General features: G+C 34.9%; 1 protein-coding gene across 3 annotated transcripts in view; it reads left to right on the forward strand.

Moving 5' to 3' along the window:
- Positions 1 to 19,216, forward strand: part of GRID2 (glutamate ionotropic receptor delta type subunit 2) — a 1,526,424-nt gene that overhangs the window by 783,154 nt on the left and 724,054 nt on the right. For all 3 annotated transcript variants that reach the window (XM_070452150.1, XM_070452151.1, XM_070452149.1), the window contains exon 4: positions 10,369 to 10,574. In XM_070452150.1, coding sequence (XP_070308251.1) covers positions 10,369 to 10,574 — 206 coding nt within the window. The remainder of the gene's footprint in view (positions 1 to 10,368; positions 10,575 to 19,216) is intronic.

Here is a 19,216-nt window from a genome sequence, read left to right on the forward strand (position 1 = left end):
AATAGATAAGAATGACTGGAAGAACTTCTTAATCATCATAATACCTCAGCTCCATCATAGACACCTGGAATCAGAATTTTTGCAAGGTAGGCACTAAATGTTAACACCTCTTCTGATGTTTCTGATGCAGCCAGCTTTGTTCCTAGAAAAGGCATCTGGAAGCAAGAAGCTTCAGTAGACATTTTTTGCAACATCTTTGATTGGTAGCACTGTTTCCCTGCCAGAATCCTCCAAGCAAGAGAGAACTCGTTGTATTCTCAAGGAGACTATCTTATAAATGGATACTGGACATTTCTAATTGGCAAAAACATTTTCTTTTTATAATACTTAAAACATACTGGACAAAATAATCCATTTCTGGAGTAGTATAAAATAATCCTTTTGCTTGTAGTCATTTATCAATAAGTAAAGAATTGATTACATCCCATGAACCCACTCAGTCTTCTAGTGCCTAAGTACCAAGAACAGTTTACTATTGTCAACCTGATATGTATGCTTCTTAGATATGCTTTCTTCATATCTTCTTCATATCTTTCTTCATATCTTCTTAGATATGCTTTCTAACAAATGCCTTTATCCTTATCTATTTTATTTTTTCAATATTTCTGTATGTGGCTGATTATATATATAAGTATATGTATATATTAGACTGATTATACAGTATGCCACATGCTATCTTATTGCCTTAGAGAGGTGAGACCTTTACTGCTTTTTAGCAAAACAAAAAACACTTGTGTTTTCACATAACTTTTGCCTTTCTAATTTTTTATATTAAATCTTTATCATAATTACTCATTATATTGCCCTCCCCTTCCAATCTTGCATCATTTTCAATTTTATTATCATGCTATTTATGCTTTCAGCCAAATCTCTGAGAGGGCGTTTGGTCAAGGTGTAATAAATATAATACCCAGGAAGACTCATTAAAAGCAATGGTCCAGGCAGGCTCACTATCAGAGAGGTCTAAGCAAGAAATTAGTTGAATGTACCAGAGCCAACAGCTAGATTCCAGAATCCAGGAGTCTTGGAACTGACAGTATACAGAAGCCAGAAAGTTATAGAAGTGAGTGATCTTTAAAATAGAATAAAAGCATATAGATTGCTTTAATGAGACATTTCTGTTTTAAAGATATTGAAATAAAAGTTGAATTTCAGGGATGGATGGGCTGAATAGAACTGATTTACAAGAGTGACATAAGGAGAAAAGTTGATGCTCATTTCATCTAAAGAACTATTTGGGTTATTTAATTTCCTTAACCTAAAAAATATTGGTTCCACACTTAATATTAGAATGGACCTATTTGTAGATTTATTATCTGGGTCCAATTATGGAGCTTGGAGGGGTAATATGATGATAGGGATACAAGAGGCTTATAAAAGTAATGACACACAGACATGAACTAACTGAAGGTTAGTTTGCACTCTTCCTATAGCCTCAACTCTATTTCTCTTCATGCATTTGCTTCATTCTCAAGCTAGACAGTTGGCGTTGGTAACTCCAAGTATATTCGTAGAGATTATCACATTAAAAAAGGCCTCTTCCCTTCTTTGTCCTTATATTAATATCATGCGTAGGGCTATTTATCCTCCTATAAAGTCTCAAGCTGTGTTTGGGCCCTGTGCTTCTTCTTGAACCAAATAATTTGTTCTGGGGTATGCGGGCTCTCAGTCAGCAATCTGAGTTACATGATGACCCTCTAGGTGAAGGGTAGGCTTATGTGGACACATATGCTTCCCTTGTCAGCTTGAAAAAAATAATAAATATGAATTAGATTATTTCTGTTTGATTAATTGAATTTTTAAATCGAATATTATCAAATTATAGTTCAGATGTTTAAAATTAATAAATATTTGTCTTTATAATTCACCACTTAAAACTGCTTTTAAAGTACGCTCTTCTTTGGTTCAGTTTGTTTGTTTTTGTTGATTTTGATCAACTTAGACTTATTTTATGTTCTTAGCTTTTCTGGCATTTTCCTTATTATTTCAGGAGAGCCTTATTCATTTTACAATAAGACTTTTGTCTGTATGTAAATGTATACTATAATTTGTTAAACTAAGTATTTCTGAAAATCAGAAACCAAAATGTAAATAACAGGCTTTGATAAAAAAAAATCTTAGCCTCAAAAATACTAAGTGAAAACAAATTTCTCTTTATATGCAGGAATATTTACTTTTTGACACCCATATGCATAAAAACAAATAAATCCAGCTTTAAGGATTAATGAATATATTATTTATGGACTCTTGCATTCTACAAATACTATTTAATGATCCCTAATTAAGGGTCAGTATGTAGTTGAGTGACCTGAGGTACTTAAGTACTACCCTCCTGTATATCATCCTTGCCTTGCAAGTTAAATTGTCATATGGTAGAACTCTCTGAAACGAACTTTGGGGTGCCATCAGCATGAATGCATTCCTAGGAATCACAGTATTTAATCCATGCAGTCTTAATGTAGGTTTAATCAAGGCCCATAAAATGGACACATTCCTCTTAATTTACTGCAAATGTTTATAATTACCCTGAGGGTATTTTCAAATGTCTGATGACTATAATATTATTAACTCTCTCTCTAGACAGTCTTAAAGTAGTTTATTACTCATTTGGCTACTTTCCAGCTTTCAGTTCTCTCATTTACTTCAATGTACATCAGTAAGCATATAATTAATTCAAGCATCTTAATGAACTATTTTGTTTGCATTATTGTATATTATGTCAGGTAGGTAAAAATAACATATTCTACTGTTTTGGATTTGTACATCAGTAAAATGTCCTAAAAATATTGATTCAGCATAAAATGACATTTAAGCTGAAACATTATGATCTAATGTTAAAATCTTCTTATCAAACAGAAGTTCTTATTAAACTGATAAGTTCTTATCAAACAGAAAATCTCAGTGGGTCACTATTGCTTAACTGTGTCACCTTATAATCTCATTCAGTTCAGTTCAGTTCAGTTCAGCTCAGTCCTGTCCGACTCTGCAACCCCATGAATCACAGCACACCAGGCCTCCCTGTCCATCACCAACTCCCAGAGTCTACTCAAACTGATGTCCATCGAGTCAGCGATGCCATCCAGCCATCTCATCCTTTGTTGTCCCCTTCTCCTCCTGCCCCCAATCCCTCCCAGCATCAGGATCTTTTCCAATGAATCAACTCTTCGCATCAGGTGGTCAAAGTACTGGAGTTTCAGCTTCAGCATCAGTCCTTCCAATGAACACCTAGGACTGATCTCCTTTAGGATGGACTGGTTGGATCTCCTTGCAGTCCAAGGGATTCTCAAGAGTCGTCTCCAACACCACAGTTCAAAAGCCTCAATAGTTCAGCACACAGCCTTCTTTATGATCCAACTCTCACATCCATACATGACCACTGGAAAAACCATAGCCTTGACTAGACGGACCTTTATGGCAAAGTAATGTCTCTGCTTTTCAATATGTTATCTAGGTTGGTCATAACTTTCCTCCCAAGGAGTAAGCATCTTTTAATTTCATGGCTGCAATCACCATCTGCAGTGATTTTGGAGCCCAAAAAATAAGCACACTATTAACTTTATTTTCTAAACATAGTACAAGCGACAAGGAAATACTCAATTAATGATTCAAATTATTTTGGAGTAAGGGTTGATTAAAAGCCTTTTTTCTCCCCTGAGGAAACAAGGCAGTTACAGATTATGCTGTGCTACTTATTGTTTGGGAAATTCCATTCAGCTTAATGATGTATCTCATCTGTCTGGTAGTATGATGCATTTCTTTTTATCTAAAAGAGAAAAAAACCCTCATAAGAATCTAAATATTAATTTTAAAGCTTAGCATTCTGCCATAATTTCAGAAACACCAAGCTTGACTGAATGAAGTTCTGAAGTCTCCTGCCCAGTGAAGTCTTCAGTGCATTAAGTGATTAAAAATGATTAAATGCGCCTAATCTGCTCAAATGAGGGAGAAAGATGAGTAGAGGAAAAGAAAAATCAGACCTACAAAGCCTCAGTGAAAAATCATTTTTTCTACCAAATTCAGTATTTTAAAATAGTTATTTGAATACAAAGACCAGAATTACTGTTTGATACGTTCCAGAGAATGTCACTAAATTTAGGTTGCAACTACAGTTTGGAAAATGAATAGTATTGTACGATTATTCTATCTGTGAAAGGGTCTATGTTATCACCAGCTATGTAAGAACAAACCTGTAGAGGGCAGGGATTGTCTTACTCATCATTCCCTCCCAGGTACCTCTCACAGTGCTTGGCACATGTTAAACAGAGACTAGATTCCAAAAGAGATTTCTTTGGATGCTGACTATTGGTTTAGGATGAACAGTAAGATTTATATATATATCTGGTTTGTGAGTCAGTTTAGAAATGTGTATTTATACATTAGATTCTGTTATCCCCTGGGATTTTTCTACCCTAATCTACTTAATTATAAGCCATGGTTAGAGAGAAATTAAGTTTAATCTTACGCTAATGATCATAATAAAGCCATCATTCTGCACAATTTAATAAAACAAATCATTGTGCTTCAATCAGTCACTACCTCCTAGAGAGTTATTGTGGGAAGTTGGTCTAACTAAGTAACAGTTATCACAGAAATTGCTAGAATATTAAGTTCTAAAGGTATTATCTAAATCAACTTTTAGTCCTTATTATGATTTTTTTGTTTATTTTCCATTTTTCTGTAGGAAAAGACAGAAGAAGAAAATCATGAACAAGCAGGATTTTTGACTGGGTTAATATAATCTTGATAATGAAAATGTATATTGTGTAGAAATTTGAAGTTTACAAACTGCTTTAATATTGCATGTGTGCTAAGTGGCTTCAGTTGTATCCGACTCTTTGCAACCCTATGGACTGTAGCTCACCAGGCTCCTCTGTCCAAGGGATTCTCCAAGCAAGAATACTGGAGTATGTTGCCATGCCCTTCTCCAGGGGATCTTCCCAACCCAGGATGGAACCTGCGTCTCATGTCTCCTTCATTGGCAGGCGGGTTCTTCACCACTAGCACCACCTGGGAATCCTTGCTTTAATATTTCACACACTTTATTTCCTTTTATTAGAGTAACTCAGTAATTAAATGTTATAATTTTCTTTTTTGCACCAATAAGGTCTGGTTAGCTGTTACTTTTCCTAAGTTTCCATTCCTTTGTTTTTCACATTTCTCTAATTGGCATTGATCACATTAAAATAATTACTTGTCTAAATTGTTATTCCTTCCACTAAACTGGATGTACCTCACGAACAGGAACTATACCTTCATCTTCATTACCAAGCTACCAGATATTTATCAGTAGACTGTGTATTAGTCAGTACCCCTTCTCTTGCAAGTGACTGAAGCTCATTTCAAACTATATAAGAAAAAAGTGAAAAAAAGAATATTTTTTCAATTGACTTATGCAGTTGCGAAGTCTAAGAAATAGCTGGCTTGCCTCTTTCATTTTCACTCATTGGCTACATTCTTCATTTCTCACTAGACATGCTGGCTCTTGCAGTTCCAAAACTGCATCATTACCACTTGTGATACAAAAGAAAGACCATATATTTTTCATTACTCATATCAAATTTCAATTCTTGTTTGGATCCTGTGACTATCTGTGAGCTAATTAATTAGGCCAAAGACCATGGAGAGCTCATGTTGTTAAAATCAAGATGTAAGGAAGGCTATGTTTCTTTCTAAAGGTTCTTGGGGAGAACCCCTTTTCTTGCCTTTTTTAGGGACCATCCACATTTCTTCTTTCAAGATCCCCTTTCTTCATCCTCAAAGCCAGCAACATTCATCTCTGAAGCTCCCCAGAAGTCTCAGCTCATTCTTCAGTAGTCAGATCTACGTCTGACTTTCCTTTTCTGCCTCCTTCCTTTAATTCTAAGTCCTTAGAATTATACTAGTCCCACTGAAGTAATAGGAGATGTCTGCCTATGGTAAGGTCAGGTGATTGACAAACCTCAATGTCATCTAAAGCATTAATTCCTCTGTTATATAACCTAACCTATTCATAGATTCCAGGGATTAGGACTTGGGCCTCTTTGGGGAGTCATGTTCTACCTTCTTTATTGTCACTGTTGTTCAGTTGCTCAGTGGTGACCACTCTTTCCGACCCATGGACTGTAGCACGCCAGGCCTCCCTGTGCTCCACTGTCTCCCGGAGTTTGCTCAAATTCAAGTCCATTGAGTCAGTGATGCTATCTCACCATCTCATCCTCTGCTGCTCCCTTCTCCATTTGCATTCAATCTTTCCCAGCATCAGAGGTTTTCTAGTGAGTTAGTTCTTCGCATCAAGTGGCCAAAGTATTGAAGCTTCAGCTTCAGCATCAGTCCTTCCAATGGATATTCAGCATCAATTTCCTTTAGGATTGACTCCTTTGATCTCTTTTCAGTCCAAGGGACTCTCAAGTCTTCTCTGGTCTACTGGAGAAGGATGACAACCCCCTCCAGTATTCTTCCCATGAGAATTCCATGAACAGTATGAAACTTTCCTTTATAGAGTCCAGAAAAAAAGTCTTTTTTTGTTCTAATCTTATGTTTAGTAACTTACTTCATGAACCTCTACCACTTGCTGTTATATAATTATCTGATCAGTAGAATGAATAATCACAAGGAACAACTGAAACTACTACTTAACTTTTTGTGATCAACGAATAACATCTAGTAATACCCACAGGCCTGAAAGCTTTATGAGGTCAGATATCACCGTTTAGCTTTTTAATTTCTGTAAACTGAGGCACTTTACTCATTTTTTGCCAACTAACAGTAATACATATGGTGTAGCTGAATAATAATGATGGTTGATTGTATTCACCAATTGACAAAGCCAAAGGCCCACTCTCTTTTTTAATGACTTTTCCACAGTGCATTTAATAGTGTGATTCAGATTCTTCTCACATCAAACTTACAGTTGCTATATATCATGAGTGTTTGGTGTTATTTTCAATTAAGCAAAACTATTATTATTTAACTTCTACATTCCAAGAGTCTAAAACATTACACTTGCCATTTTGGGTAGCTAGCCATCTAAATTTTAGGCAATTCTATCCTATTGGTGGGTGATCCCTTAACAAGCAGTTGGGAACTATTATTAAAAATAATAGCACCTACCATGTTTTAGGCTTCCCTGATGGTTCAGTGGTAAAGAATCTGCCTGCGATGCGGAATACCTGGTTTTGATTCCTGGGTTTGGTTCCAGGAAGATCCCCTGGAGAAGGGGATGACTACGCATGCAGTATTTTTGCCTGGAGCCTTTTGGGGTTGCAAAGAGTTGAACAAGACTGAGTGACTAACACATGCACACCATGTTTTAGACTTTTCACTGGATTTCCCATGCAGACACACGTACATATCACCACCCTCACTAATTAATCTTTCAAGACATTTAGAAGACAAATATTTATTCACTTATAGATCAGAAAAAAAAATTTTTTTTAATTTTATTATCACTTATCTAGGCAGTGATAACTAGAATTGCAGACTAAGGGCACAGAAAAATAATAGGAATCTTTTATCACATCACTTTTCTGGCCAAATAACAATACACATATTACTTAATTTCTGTCAAACATAGAAGGTAAAAAAGTCATACTGTTTTTTTTTTTTCATTTATTTTTATTAGTTGACATAGATGTATAGAACATGCTCTTTTAAATGAAGTCATACCATTTACAAGCTGAATTGGAATCACGCTGAGTCACTCTCAGACTTCCTTTGCATTCTACACACATAGCCCATCATCGACTTAGATCCTCCACTTAAAACTTTTCAAGAGATTAAAACTGCATTTAAGATAAAGTCCAAACCTCTTTCTGGGTCTCACCAGGATCCACCTCATCTGACCTTCTTTCTCCGCACAGCTTCACCTAACTCTGCCCTCCTTCTTGCTCACTGTGCTGCAGCTATGCAGGAATCCTTTAGGTACTTTAGACACAAGCTCTTCTTCGCCTCGGGGCCTCTTCCCAGGCTGTTGTCCTCTCATCTTGTCTGCTTGCTTGAGCAGTGTCTTCTCGTCCTTGAGATCACAGTTGAAACACCACTTTTCCCAAGGAAACTCCCTTGAGTATTCTAACTAAAATAGAGCCTCCTTCCCGCCCTGTCTCTAGCAGCACACCTTGTTTCCTTCCCAGCACCTGGTGTGAGTTGTGTGTGCTGGTTTCTTTACTTGTTTGTTGCCTCTCTCAGTATAGGGAAGGGTATTCACTGTTGAATTCTGAACACACAGGATTGGTGACTATATTCAATCATTTTTTTGGAAACAATTTTCTTTTTCTCAAAATTAAGAGTATAAATGATCTGAAGTTTTACGCCCTGGTGTTTTCTGAACATCTCTATTCCAATGCATTTTTGGTTTGGTCTGTCATATTTATGTGCACATTTAAGTGACTCAAACTGAAGAAATAATAACTTACAATTCAAAATCAAGGATCTGCTCTGACACATATTTTAAAGGCATATTGATTCTGAGTTGGGGCCCAGGCTTCTGCATTTTTAATAAGATTTTCAAGTGATTCTGATTCACAGCAGAGTTTGAGGAGGCCTGCTTGAGTGTGAACATAGTCCTGTTATGTGTCTACCTATATCTGCTAAATTTCATCATATCTAACCCTTTGTTTAATCCATGCTTGAAATCCTTACATCTTTAGAAACTTTCTGACCTGGATATTTAATGAATACATGATACTGTTATTATTCAAAGTCTTTTATCTCTTGTTCTGCTCTAGATGAGTCTTTATTCTTTTAAGCAATGCTGACATCCTGGGTTTATAATTTAATTAGGAATAAGGAATCTAAGGTAGAATTTACACAGTTATCTATTCTGAAGAGTTTGAGAGTCATCAGATAATTGGACATATAATGTTCATAGTAATTGTTTTAAAATAAAGTTAATCATAAAAAGAAAGCAAATTTTTAAATTATTATTAGTTTGTAACCTGCAAACATAAATTTTGGTTATGAACAAATGTTAGTTTCCAAATCTGTGACTTTGTTTTCTTATTCTGTTGGCTTATTGCTTTCAGTTGCTAATGTATTGAAAAACATATGACCTTATTATTGCTCTTAAGAGATTACATGCGTATACAGTAAGGAGTTTTGAGATATAGTCCATTAATAATAAGCAATCTACAATCCCATTCACTGCTTATCTTTTGCTAGTTTCACTTTTCACATTTTGTGTCATGGGCATATACAGAAAAATGTACAGTATTTTATAGTCAAAGCAAATGTACTATATTAAGATTATATTGTGCCAGGTACATCTTCCAATCATATTTATCAATGTATAGATCCCTTCTTCTATAAATAGCCGATGTGGTACTAGGAAAAAATATTTGTCACATTTCAAGCACTTGTTGGTAGTTAAATATACATCAAAATACAAATTTATAAATATTTTATTTAGATTGTATTTTACCATCCTTATTTAGGTGTAAAATGAACACAATGCTTTATTTGATAGTCTTTCAGAAATTCTCTTATTTGGGGATGAGTGTGTGAGTATTTTGTTAAAAATTCATGTTTTACACATAAAGTACATTCCATGTACTCTTGGGGTGGGGAGGAAGAATCTCTACTAAGTTGGCAGGATTTGAGCAAAGGAGGTAGTGAAGTGTGAAGTGGAAGTCTCTCAGATTTGTCTGACTCTGTGACCCTATGGGCAGTAGCCTGCCAGGCTCCATTGTCCATGGGATTCTGCAGGCAAGAATACTGGAGTGGGTTGCCATTTCCTTCTCCAGGGGGACTTCCCAACTCAGGGATCAAACCTCGGTCTCCTGCGTTGCAGGCAGATTCTTTACTGTCTGAGCCACCGTGGAAGCCAAGATGGTAGTAGTATTCATAAAACAAGCAAAAGTTTAGCTGTTTTATTTGTGACCTGAGATCCTTTGAAGATAACCTCTCAAAACCCTCTTTCAATTAAGATTGAAAATGTCAAGTTTACTGATATCATTGCCCATTTTAAGAAACAATAGTATTCTTGATTCAGATTCATCAGCCATTAATGATATTCATGTTTTGCCTGAGGTTAGTATCACTCTTTTAATATGGAGGAAAAGTAAGGAATGTAATTTCTTATTTCACATTTGCTTTAGGGAAGTAAGGATCTTCCCCAACCACCTCCCTCTATGTTGTTCTAACATTTTCTAGAGGTGAGATCATTTAGAAAGCTCAGTGGAGTGAAATTAATTTTTAAAATAACAATACATTTTTCATCTAAACACATTAAATTCTACTCAACCTTAACCATATCTGAGAGTTCCATCAGCTACTCCATTAGTAGTTTAAACAGCCTACAATATTGAACAATAAACTATAATGATATAAGTGAAATAGCTTTTATCTCCCTTCCATGCTTTAATTCACACGTTGATGGGCTTTTGATGTTCCTAGATATCCGTGGAATCCAGGAGTTTCTGGACAAAGTGTCTCAGCAGGGGATGGATGTTGCACTTCAGAAGGTAGAAAGCAACATCAATAAGATGATCACCACGCTATTTGACACCATGAGAATAGAGGAATTGAATCGCTATCGAGACACTCTTAGGCGAGCCATCCTTGTTATGAATCCTGCCACAGCCAAATCCTTCATTACTGAGGTAAGTAAAAATTGTCATGGACTGGGAATAGGGTGTAAACATTAAATGTTTCAGAATAGATCCCACAGAGGAGATGAAAATTAAGAGCAGTGTGAGGGAATTAACTACACAACTCTCATTAGCACTAATTGAGGTAGCACAGTGAATTCCTTGTTCATCACATTTACCCCGTACTGTCCAGTTAATTGCTAAGAATGCTTTGTATTTATATGTATTTAGGCACCTATCCAGGATGACTTTAAGAATTCTTATGGGGATTTAAAAGTGCTGCTTACCTGAATGGATTTCACAAATTGTCTAATATTGATACTTAATTTTTTTATGCAAGTTAAAATTTTATTTCTGAGAAAAGATTTATTTGAGTTAAAGCTATTATTGCCTAAATATGATCCCTATTATGAAAACATATAGCAGGTTCTTCTCCTCTATATTCAGAACTCTGTAGCAAGACAAATAATTGAAACTGTCTGAAACTCTGCAAAGTGATGACCATTGTGCATTTTATGGTGCTGGATCGTCAAAATTTTAATTGTACCTGTACCTTTGGCTAGAAGCTCTGAAACTTTGTAAAAATACAGTTGAGACTATTCAATCTCTATATTCTAAAATCTTTGCTATTCCCTTAAAAAAGATTATTGTCAAGTAATTTTTGTGATCACTTTTTGACTATATATAGTGCTGAAATTAGTCATGATGTTACATACTTTCACATGGATTTTATTATTAGTTTAAAAATTTGGGGTGGCTTTATTTCACTAATATAGTTTTCTTCACTTCTGCAATATGTTTTCTTTAGCTCCCAAAGTACTGATGTAAAGCCTCCAAATTAAGAATGTGTTAGAAGTTCTTTGACACTCTATATAATTGGTATCAGAGAACTTGAAGCAGAATATTAATCACTAAGAAGAATAAACTTGGAAAATATCTATAATGCATTTTTTATTTTAATGGAAAATTTTGTTATTCAGTTTAAGATCAAATATAGAACTTTGACCTTTCTAGGTCTAGCAAGTAACTCAGAGAGTCTCATTGAACCACTAAATGTTTCCCCAATAGAAAGAGTATTTTCATTTTACAAGAGTTTGTCCTCTCCTTCGAGAAAGACAAAATCTGCTAGAAGGCTGAAGGCAAATATATAAGGGCATATAATATAAATTGGAATCTTAAAATTATAATAAATAAGGTTGAAGTATCTATGGTCACTTTTGGTTGGGAAGATCAGAGAAGGCTTCATTGAGAGGGCATGTTTGAACCAGGCCCAGTGGCATGAGTACTAATTCACCAAGAGAAATGGTAGTCAAGACACAGGTACAAGCCCATGTCAGTCACGTTCTGGTCATGTGATGCCCGCAAATTACTTAATAGCTTTGCGCTTCCATTTTGTCACCAGTAAAATGGGAATATTATTGATTTCAATTTATTATATTTGTACTGTAGATTAATGAGATATAATAAGCCTTAAAGGAGTGATTGGACAGCTGGCACCTAGCAGATGCTTAAGAAATGGTAACTTCTAGATCATATTTTCTAGGTGTACATATTTATCTAATAGTATGTAGTATCTGCCTGACATGTAGCAGGGGCTATGGCCCCCTGTTCTTAACTCTGAGCCTTGACACTTGTAATAATCTGCTGCTTCCATCTTTTTTCTCAAATACATAAATCTATGTTTGTGATTTTCCTGAGAAATATATCTCCCTTCCACTACCCAACCACCATTTTTCCCATTCATTTTTTCCTTCACAATTACTGATTTTATGTGTAGTCTCTGTATATCCATAATCTCTAAACTATGGGCTGGGTTTAAAGTCTCAAGCCTTTTTACTCTTCTCTGATCTATGTAGTGGTCCCTGCTGCTCCTTTAGCTGTTCTCAAACACTGCACCTTGATTCTGCTCTCTCATTAGTTCTAGAAACATTTCCCACTTAGAGAACAGACTGACCCCTTAAGTCCTAGACACAGCTCATTCAAAAGGCAAGTAGCACCAAATTTAAAAGGCAAGTAGCATCATAGGTCTAGAGACACACAGAATAGTTACTGACTTAGAGGATTACTTACTTAGTGGAGGAGGCAAGTATGTAACTAAATAATAAAATGTGAAAGAAAAATACTATTATAGTGATGGGTAAATGGTGCTCTGGAATTCCATAGGAGAACTCACTAAGTCTGCAGGGAGTTTGGCTGAAGTCAGGAAATGTTTCACAGAGAATTTGCTTTACCAGAGTGCTACAAAATGAATACGAATGTATTAGGCAGATAGTGATAGGCAAATGAAACTTCATTCTGTGTGTTTATGTGTGTGTATATGTATGCCTGCGCTCACGTGTGTGAGAGAGAAAGAGGTGGGCGGGGAGATGGACAGAATTTTAAAAAGGATACGATTGAGGGTTTTATAATGAAAAGCAAGAATCCTTTGGTCTACCTATTTCTCCATCCAGTTATACTTTTCAGAAATAATTGTTTTTTTTAGACAAAACAATAATTCATTCAGGTTTTTCTGTAAGATCTTTGCAAAACATATAGCATCTTTAAATAGAAACATGTGTGTGTGAGTGCTCAGTCACTTCAGTCTGTCCAACTCTTTGTGACCCTACAGATTGTAGGCTACCAGTCTCCTCTATCCATGGAATTCTCCAGGCAAGAATACTAGAGTGGATTGCCATGCTCTCCTCAAGGGGATCTTCCCCACTTAGGGATCAAACTGGGTCTCCTGCATTGCAGGCAGATTCTTTACCACTGAGGCACTGGGAAAGCCCCAAATAAAAACATTTATAAAACCAAAAAGGTTTGCAAAATCCAAATCCTGTGTATCATCTAGTAGCAATGGGTCAATATTTACTAATTCAGTGTTCACAGAAATTTATAAAACATAACCTACTCCCATACTTTTCAGTTCCCCACTTCACTCCTGCCTGCCAATTGGCTTGGCATTTCCAGGCATCAGAATTGCTAGGACTTGGCAGGATAGTCCTGTGCTCCGTTGCTGCCCCTATGATGGTATCATCTTGGCTTTTCCTACCATACTTTGGCGGATATCACTACTTCATCTGCTTTTCTTTTTTTAATTGTTGTTGTTCAGTAGTTAAGTCATGTCCAACTCTTTGCAACCCCATGAACTACAGTCTGCCGCCCTTCCCTGCTCTTCAGTATCTCCGGGAGTTTGCTCAAACTCATGTCCATTGAGTCAGTGATGCCATCCAACAATTTCAGCCTCTGTTGCCCTCTTATCCTTTTACCCTCCATCTTTTTCAGCATATAGGGTCTTTTCCAGTGAATCAGCTCTTCACATCAGGTGGCCAAAGTATTGGGGCTTCAGCTTCAGCATAAGTCATTACAATGAGTATTCTGTGTTGATTTCCTTTAGGATTGACTAGTTTAATCTCCTTGCTGTCTAAGGGACTCACAAGAGTCTTCACCAACACCACAATTTGAAAGCATCAATTCTTCAGTGCTCAGCCTTCTTTGTCATCCAACACTCACATCCATACATGACTACTGGAAAACCATAACTTTGACTATGCGAACCTTTGTCAGCAAAGTAATGTCTCTGCTTTTTAATACACTGTTTAGGTTTGTCATAGCTTTTCTTTCAAGGGGCAAGCGTTTTTTAATAATGGCTTCAGTCACTGTCCACAGTGATTTTGGAGCCCCCAAAAATAAAGTCTGTCACTGTTTCCATTGTTTCCTCATCTATTTGCCGTGAAGAGATGGGACTGGATGCCATGATCTTAATTTTTTGAATGTTGAGTTTTAAACCAGCATTTTCACTCTCTCTCTTCCACCCTCATCAAAAGGTTCTTTATTTCATCTTTGCTTTCTTCCATTTCAGTAATTTATTTAAAAAAACACTTTTCAGATGGTTTCTGTCCCTTTTTCTCATGGCTATTTGTTTATAAATCTATTCAATCCCTTATATTTTATTGGGGTTTGGAAGGTATCTCAATTGACTTTCTTCAGTTATAAATTCCAGAATGTTCTTTCAGAGTTTTGGAGATTATTAGAAGATACTTTAAAGAGCTGTTGTTATAGTTGATAGTATTTCTTAAATATTTTAGATCTGTAATGTACAACATGTAACATTTTGCCCAAATTCCAAATTTACAGTTGAGAAAATTAAAGACCTCCTTAGATGTAATCCGTTCTGTTCTCCAACTTCCTCCAGCCACGTTCAACATCTTTGCAACTAGTGCTGATAGTGGATGCTAGGGGATGCTCAGAGTTGGAAACTGGTAAAGTAACTTGTCAGCAGATCAACGGGGTACATGACTCTCAGGTCCTATGAGATATAGAAATGACTTACAATGGATTGCATAATGGATAGAAAGGCAAATGAAGCTATAGAGGAACTGATTCATTGGAATAACGGGAAGGAGAAAGGATCTAAATGTTATGATGAAGTCAAAGAAACAGGTTCAATAAATACTGAAGAGAGGGAGAAGAGGAAGTAAGAAATTCTGGTCAAAGAGAGGGAATAGCAGAACTTCCAGCTTCACTAGTTTCTATATTTTATAAGTTGTCATGAAAAGTTGTTAAAATAGTCAAAGAAAATATCAACTTAAAATTCAAAAGATGAGTTTTAAAAAAGAAATTGCTCACTTAGCATTGTCATTTAATTCCTAAGGGGGAAAATGGGCATATCAATTCTGTTTGCATCTTTTTTTTCTGTCCCTGGAGCAATTATATGGCATTGAGTTAATTATGCTCCCTTTGAAGTCTTAGAAATTTAATATATTACATGTCCACAATTAGTGTTCCACCTCTCATTCAAGATTTCAGAGCTTTAATAAAAATACTGCAGTTATGTGCTGCTGAGTAAATCAGCCTGCTGTGATATTGATGGAAAATTGTTATCACAATGTTCCTGTAACTGTCCTTGAAATGAATATGGTGAAACAAGAGTGCTCACATGGTTTGATTTAAATATATTAGGATGATATTTTGAAAAAACAGTATTTTTTATATAGGAAAAATGTTACTATGGATGTTATGTAATTTAAACCTTTTACAGAAAGGATACATACATCAGAATTTTTGGATCTTAACTTTTAGTTTTCAGGTTTGAGAAGAAAATTCAATTCTTTGAAAATGAGAAGTTCTGTTACTTAAATGGTAATGAATATCATTGTCTATTTGCATTTTTTTCAAATTTTCAGAAGAACCCCACTGTTACATGAAATCTGTTTATTCAGCAATAATAAAAGGGAATTATCTTTTATTCCTTAATCACACTTTATGAAATAGTTTTCACTCTGTTTTACTATATGCCAGAGAACTTTGACTGTGTCAAACAACAAAAAGGCAAAGTTACTTCTTCAAATATATAAGCAGCTTGCCAGAAATAAGGCTTTATGATGGTTTAGAAAATAAGTTGTCTTAAGGAATATATAAAGGTTCCTAGTCATCAAAGGAGTACCCTGAATATTCAGATTACTGTGATAGTTATCTAGTAGCTAGTCAAACAACCCAATTTTTACCAAGAAAAAGAAATTATTTGGAGATATTATGCAATGTCCATTTTTAAGACAAGGCTAATGTAATGATATTAGACAAAGAAACTTGACTATAATTTTTCCCCAAATATATTCCTTGCATGAAAGTCTCTATAATAATACAGTGTTCATAGATGATTGATATACATTTTTGAAGTACACTTTTTATTTAAATTTAATGTACATAATTATAGGACATATAACTGTGAAGTACAACTGAACAAATATCCATGCATCCAGCACCCAAATCAAGAAATAACATAACTAGCACTCCCAGAGTCCCCTCCTGGGCCCCACTTGGTTATAACCTTCTTGAAAGTATAACCATTAAATTGATTTAAAACACAATAAACTAGTTACAATTTATATTAAACTGTATATGCATAGAAATATACTATGTATGTCTTTTGTCTGTTTTCTTTTGCTCAACATTATGTTTATAAGGTTTATCCACGTTGAAATAGATAGGAAAACTTTATTCATTTTATTGCTCTGAAGTATTTCAGTATATGAATATGCCACAGTCTATTTAAATTTTATTGATTTTTTTTTCAAGTTTTACTCATTACAAATAGTTGGTCTATTTGTGTTTTCTTTATATGTGTGTATTTTTGTTGGGGATGAAATGTCTAGCTCAAGAGGTATGCATAAATTATGTCACTTATTAATGCTAGCTGATACAGCCAGTTTTCCAAAAATTTACACCAATTTGGACTTCTACTGGGAGCAGACAGAAGTATTTCAATTTTCTACTTCCTTACCAACACTTGTTATTTTCCTTCTTCTTCACTTTATTTATACTGGTGGATATGTACTAGATTCATATTTTATTTTTAATCTGCCTTTTCCTGATGGATGAGTTATTATGTATTTATTGACTTTTTAATATTTTGTTTTATGAACTGCCTATTCAAGTCTTTTTATTTTTCCCCCATGATTATTAGGATCTTTATATATATTAGGGATAAAATTCCATTTGCAAATATATTTTAAATCCTTTCTCCTATTGACTGTCTTTCCATCCTATATATGGTAAATTTTGATGAATAGAACATCTTATTTTTAATACAGTCCCTTATTAATTTGCTTTCTTTATAGTTAGTGTTTTTTGTCTTTTTTTAAAGAAAGCTTTCTATTCCAAGATCATGAAGACATATTCTCATTTTTTTCTAGACATTTTGTTTTATCATTTACATTCAAATCTGAATTTCATTTCAAACTGTTTTTCATGGTAGGTGGTAGAGAAACACTTATTTTTCATATGTCATCTGTTATTCATTTCAACACAGGATCAATGTACCTGAATGGAAAATAAGGTTAGATTGAATAAAAAGGGAAGTTAATTAGTGTACTTGAAGTATAGGGCCATTATCCCTATACCGCATCTTATGTCTATTTTTTTCTCTCTTAACATGAAGCATATGACTTAAGTAGATAATGAAAGGATATATTGATGATTTTGTTGCAATAAATATCTTTCTATGATCCTATAATAACAAAAGTTAATGGTGCTGGTTTCTATAATAAAAATTGTAATTCTTTTCATGGGCTCAGTAGGCATGCATCAAGTAGCAGCTAATGGCCGGTCACTCAAAAATACAACTGCTCTATATGGATATGATCTTTACAATAGCATAGAATTCTAAGAGAAGAAAATAATTTAACTGGCATTAAAAAAAAAAATCCACCAAACCATCCAACAAAAACGTCTTCATTCCTTATTTAGTCTTTTATTATAGTTATCAATTATGATTAAATTTTGTCAAATCCGAGTTTTTACTTTAGCTCAGTATTATATTGAACTGAAAGGCAGTCCTATTACTAGCCAACCCACAGCTTTGGACTTTTCTTTCTCTCTCTTTTTTTTTTTTTTTTGATTTAATTTTTTTTTCATTTATTTTTATTAGTTGGAGGCTAATTACTTTACAATAAATTTATTTTACTTCCACTTGACCAAAACCATGCATGACAGATCTTACTTGTGTTAACGAGGCATGAAAGTGCCTTAGTATTTGCTTTTCTGGTTGGAGTTCTATTTAACTCTCAGAAGTTCTCCCTGAAGATGGGAATTAAGTTCCAATGAGTCCAAATTTCCAAATAAGATGGATCCGATTCACCTCTTTCCTGTGACAACTGACTTGGGTATTGATCTTGATAGTTTGCTACTGATTCCTCCTAATAATCTGAAGGTCGTTTAACAATTTTGGCAAATCAAATTTGATAGTTTTTATTTTATATAACTTTTTGATGAGTTCAACATTTTCATTCTATTTATTGAAATGAAGTTAAAAAATAAAATACCTGAACATAAATGAAAGCTGTACTTATTTGAAATATGAAATCACAATTGCTTCAGCTTTTAAGACAAAGGAATTCAAATCCTTCTCTAATTCAGTATTCATTTATTCACTCATTCAGACAATGTGTTTAAAGCTTTTCTGTGTAAAATAATGTGAAAGGCACTGCTAGGAATACAATCATTAAAGATATATGGGTCTAGCCTCCAAGGAACAGACAAATTGATAAGAAAAATGTTGTAAACATAGAACATAGTAAAACCACAAGAAAATAAACAATGAAGTACTCTTCTCAACCCCCAGAGAGAAGTAAAAATATAGACAAAATTTCTATCTAAAAATTTAATCAAACAAAGTTTGTAGATGGGCTTCCCTGGTGACTCAGATGGTAAAGAATCTGCCTGCAATGCAGGAGACCTGGGTTCTATTCCTGGGTTGGAAAGATGCCCTGGAGGAGCTCATGGAAATCCACTCTAGTATTCTTGCCTGGAGAATCCCCATGGATAGAGGAGCCTGGTGGGCTACAGTCCATGGGGTCATAAAGAGTCGGACATGACTGAGTGACTATGCACAAAGTTTGTAGATAATGTATAAAATTACACAGGCCTAGAAAAATTTTTTTTTTCTTTTGTTATGGGATAACTGAGACACCTTCTCTACTTTAAGAAATTCTTATTGTAATTTATTATAGTCTTATCAAAGCAAGTTTGCAATGTGAATGGATCCAAGAGTGATTAAATTTATATTGCGTTTTTGCTCCATGAAGTAATGTGGACAAATGAAATCAAAGAGATTAGGTAAAATAGACCTAATGGTAAATTTGAGGATCAAGACTTGCCACTGTCTGTTACTGCTT

Source organism: Odocoileus virginianus, chromosome 21 (assembly GCF_023699985.2).
Source record: "Odocoileus virginianus isolate 20LAN1187 ecotype Illinois chromosome 21, Ovbor_1.2, whole genome shotgun sequence".
Taxonomy (NCBI): domain Eukaryota; kingdom Metazoa; phylum Chordata; class Mammalia; order Artiodactyla; family Cervidae; genus Odocoileus; species Odocoileus virginianus.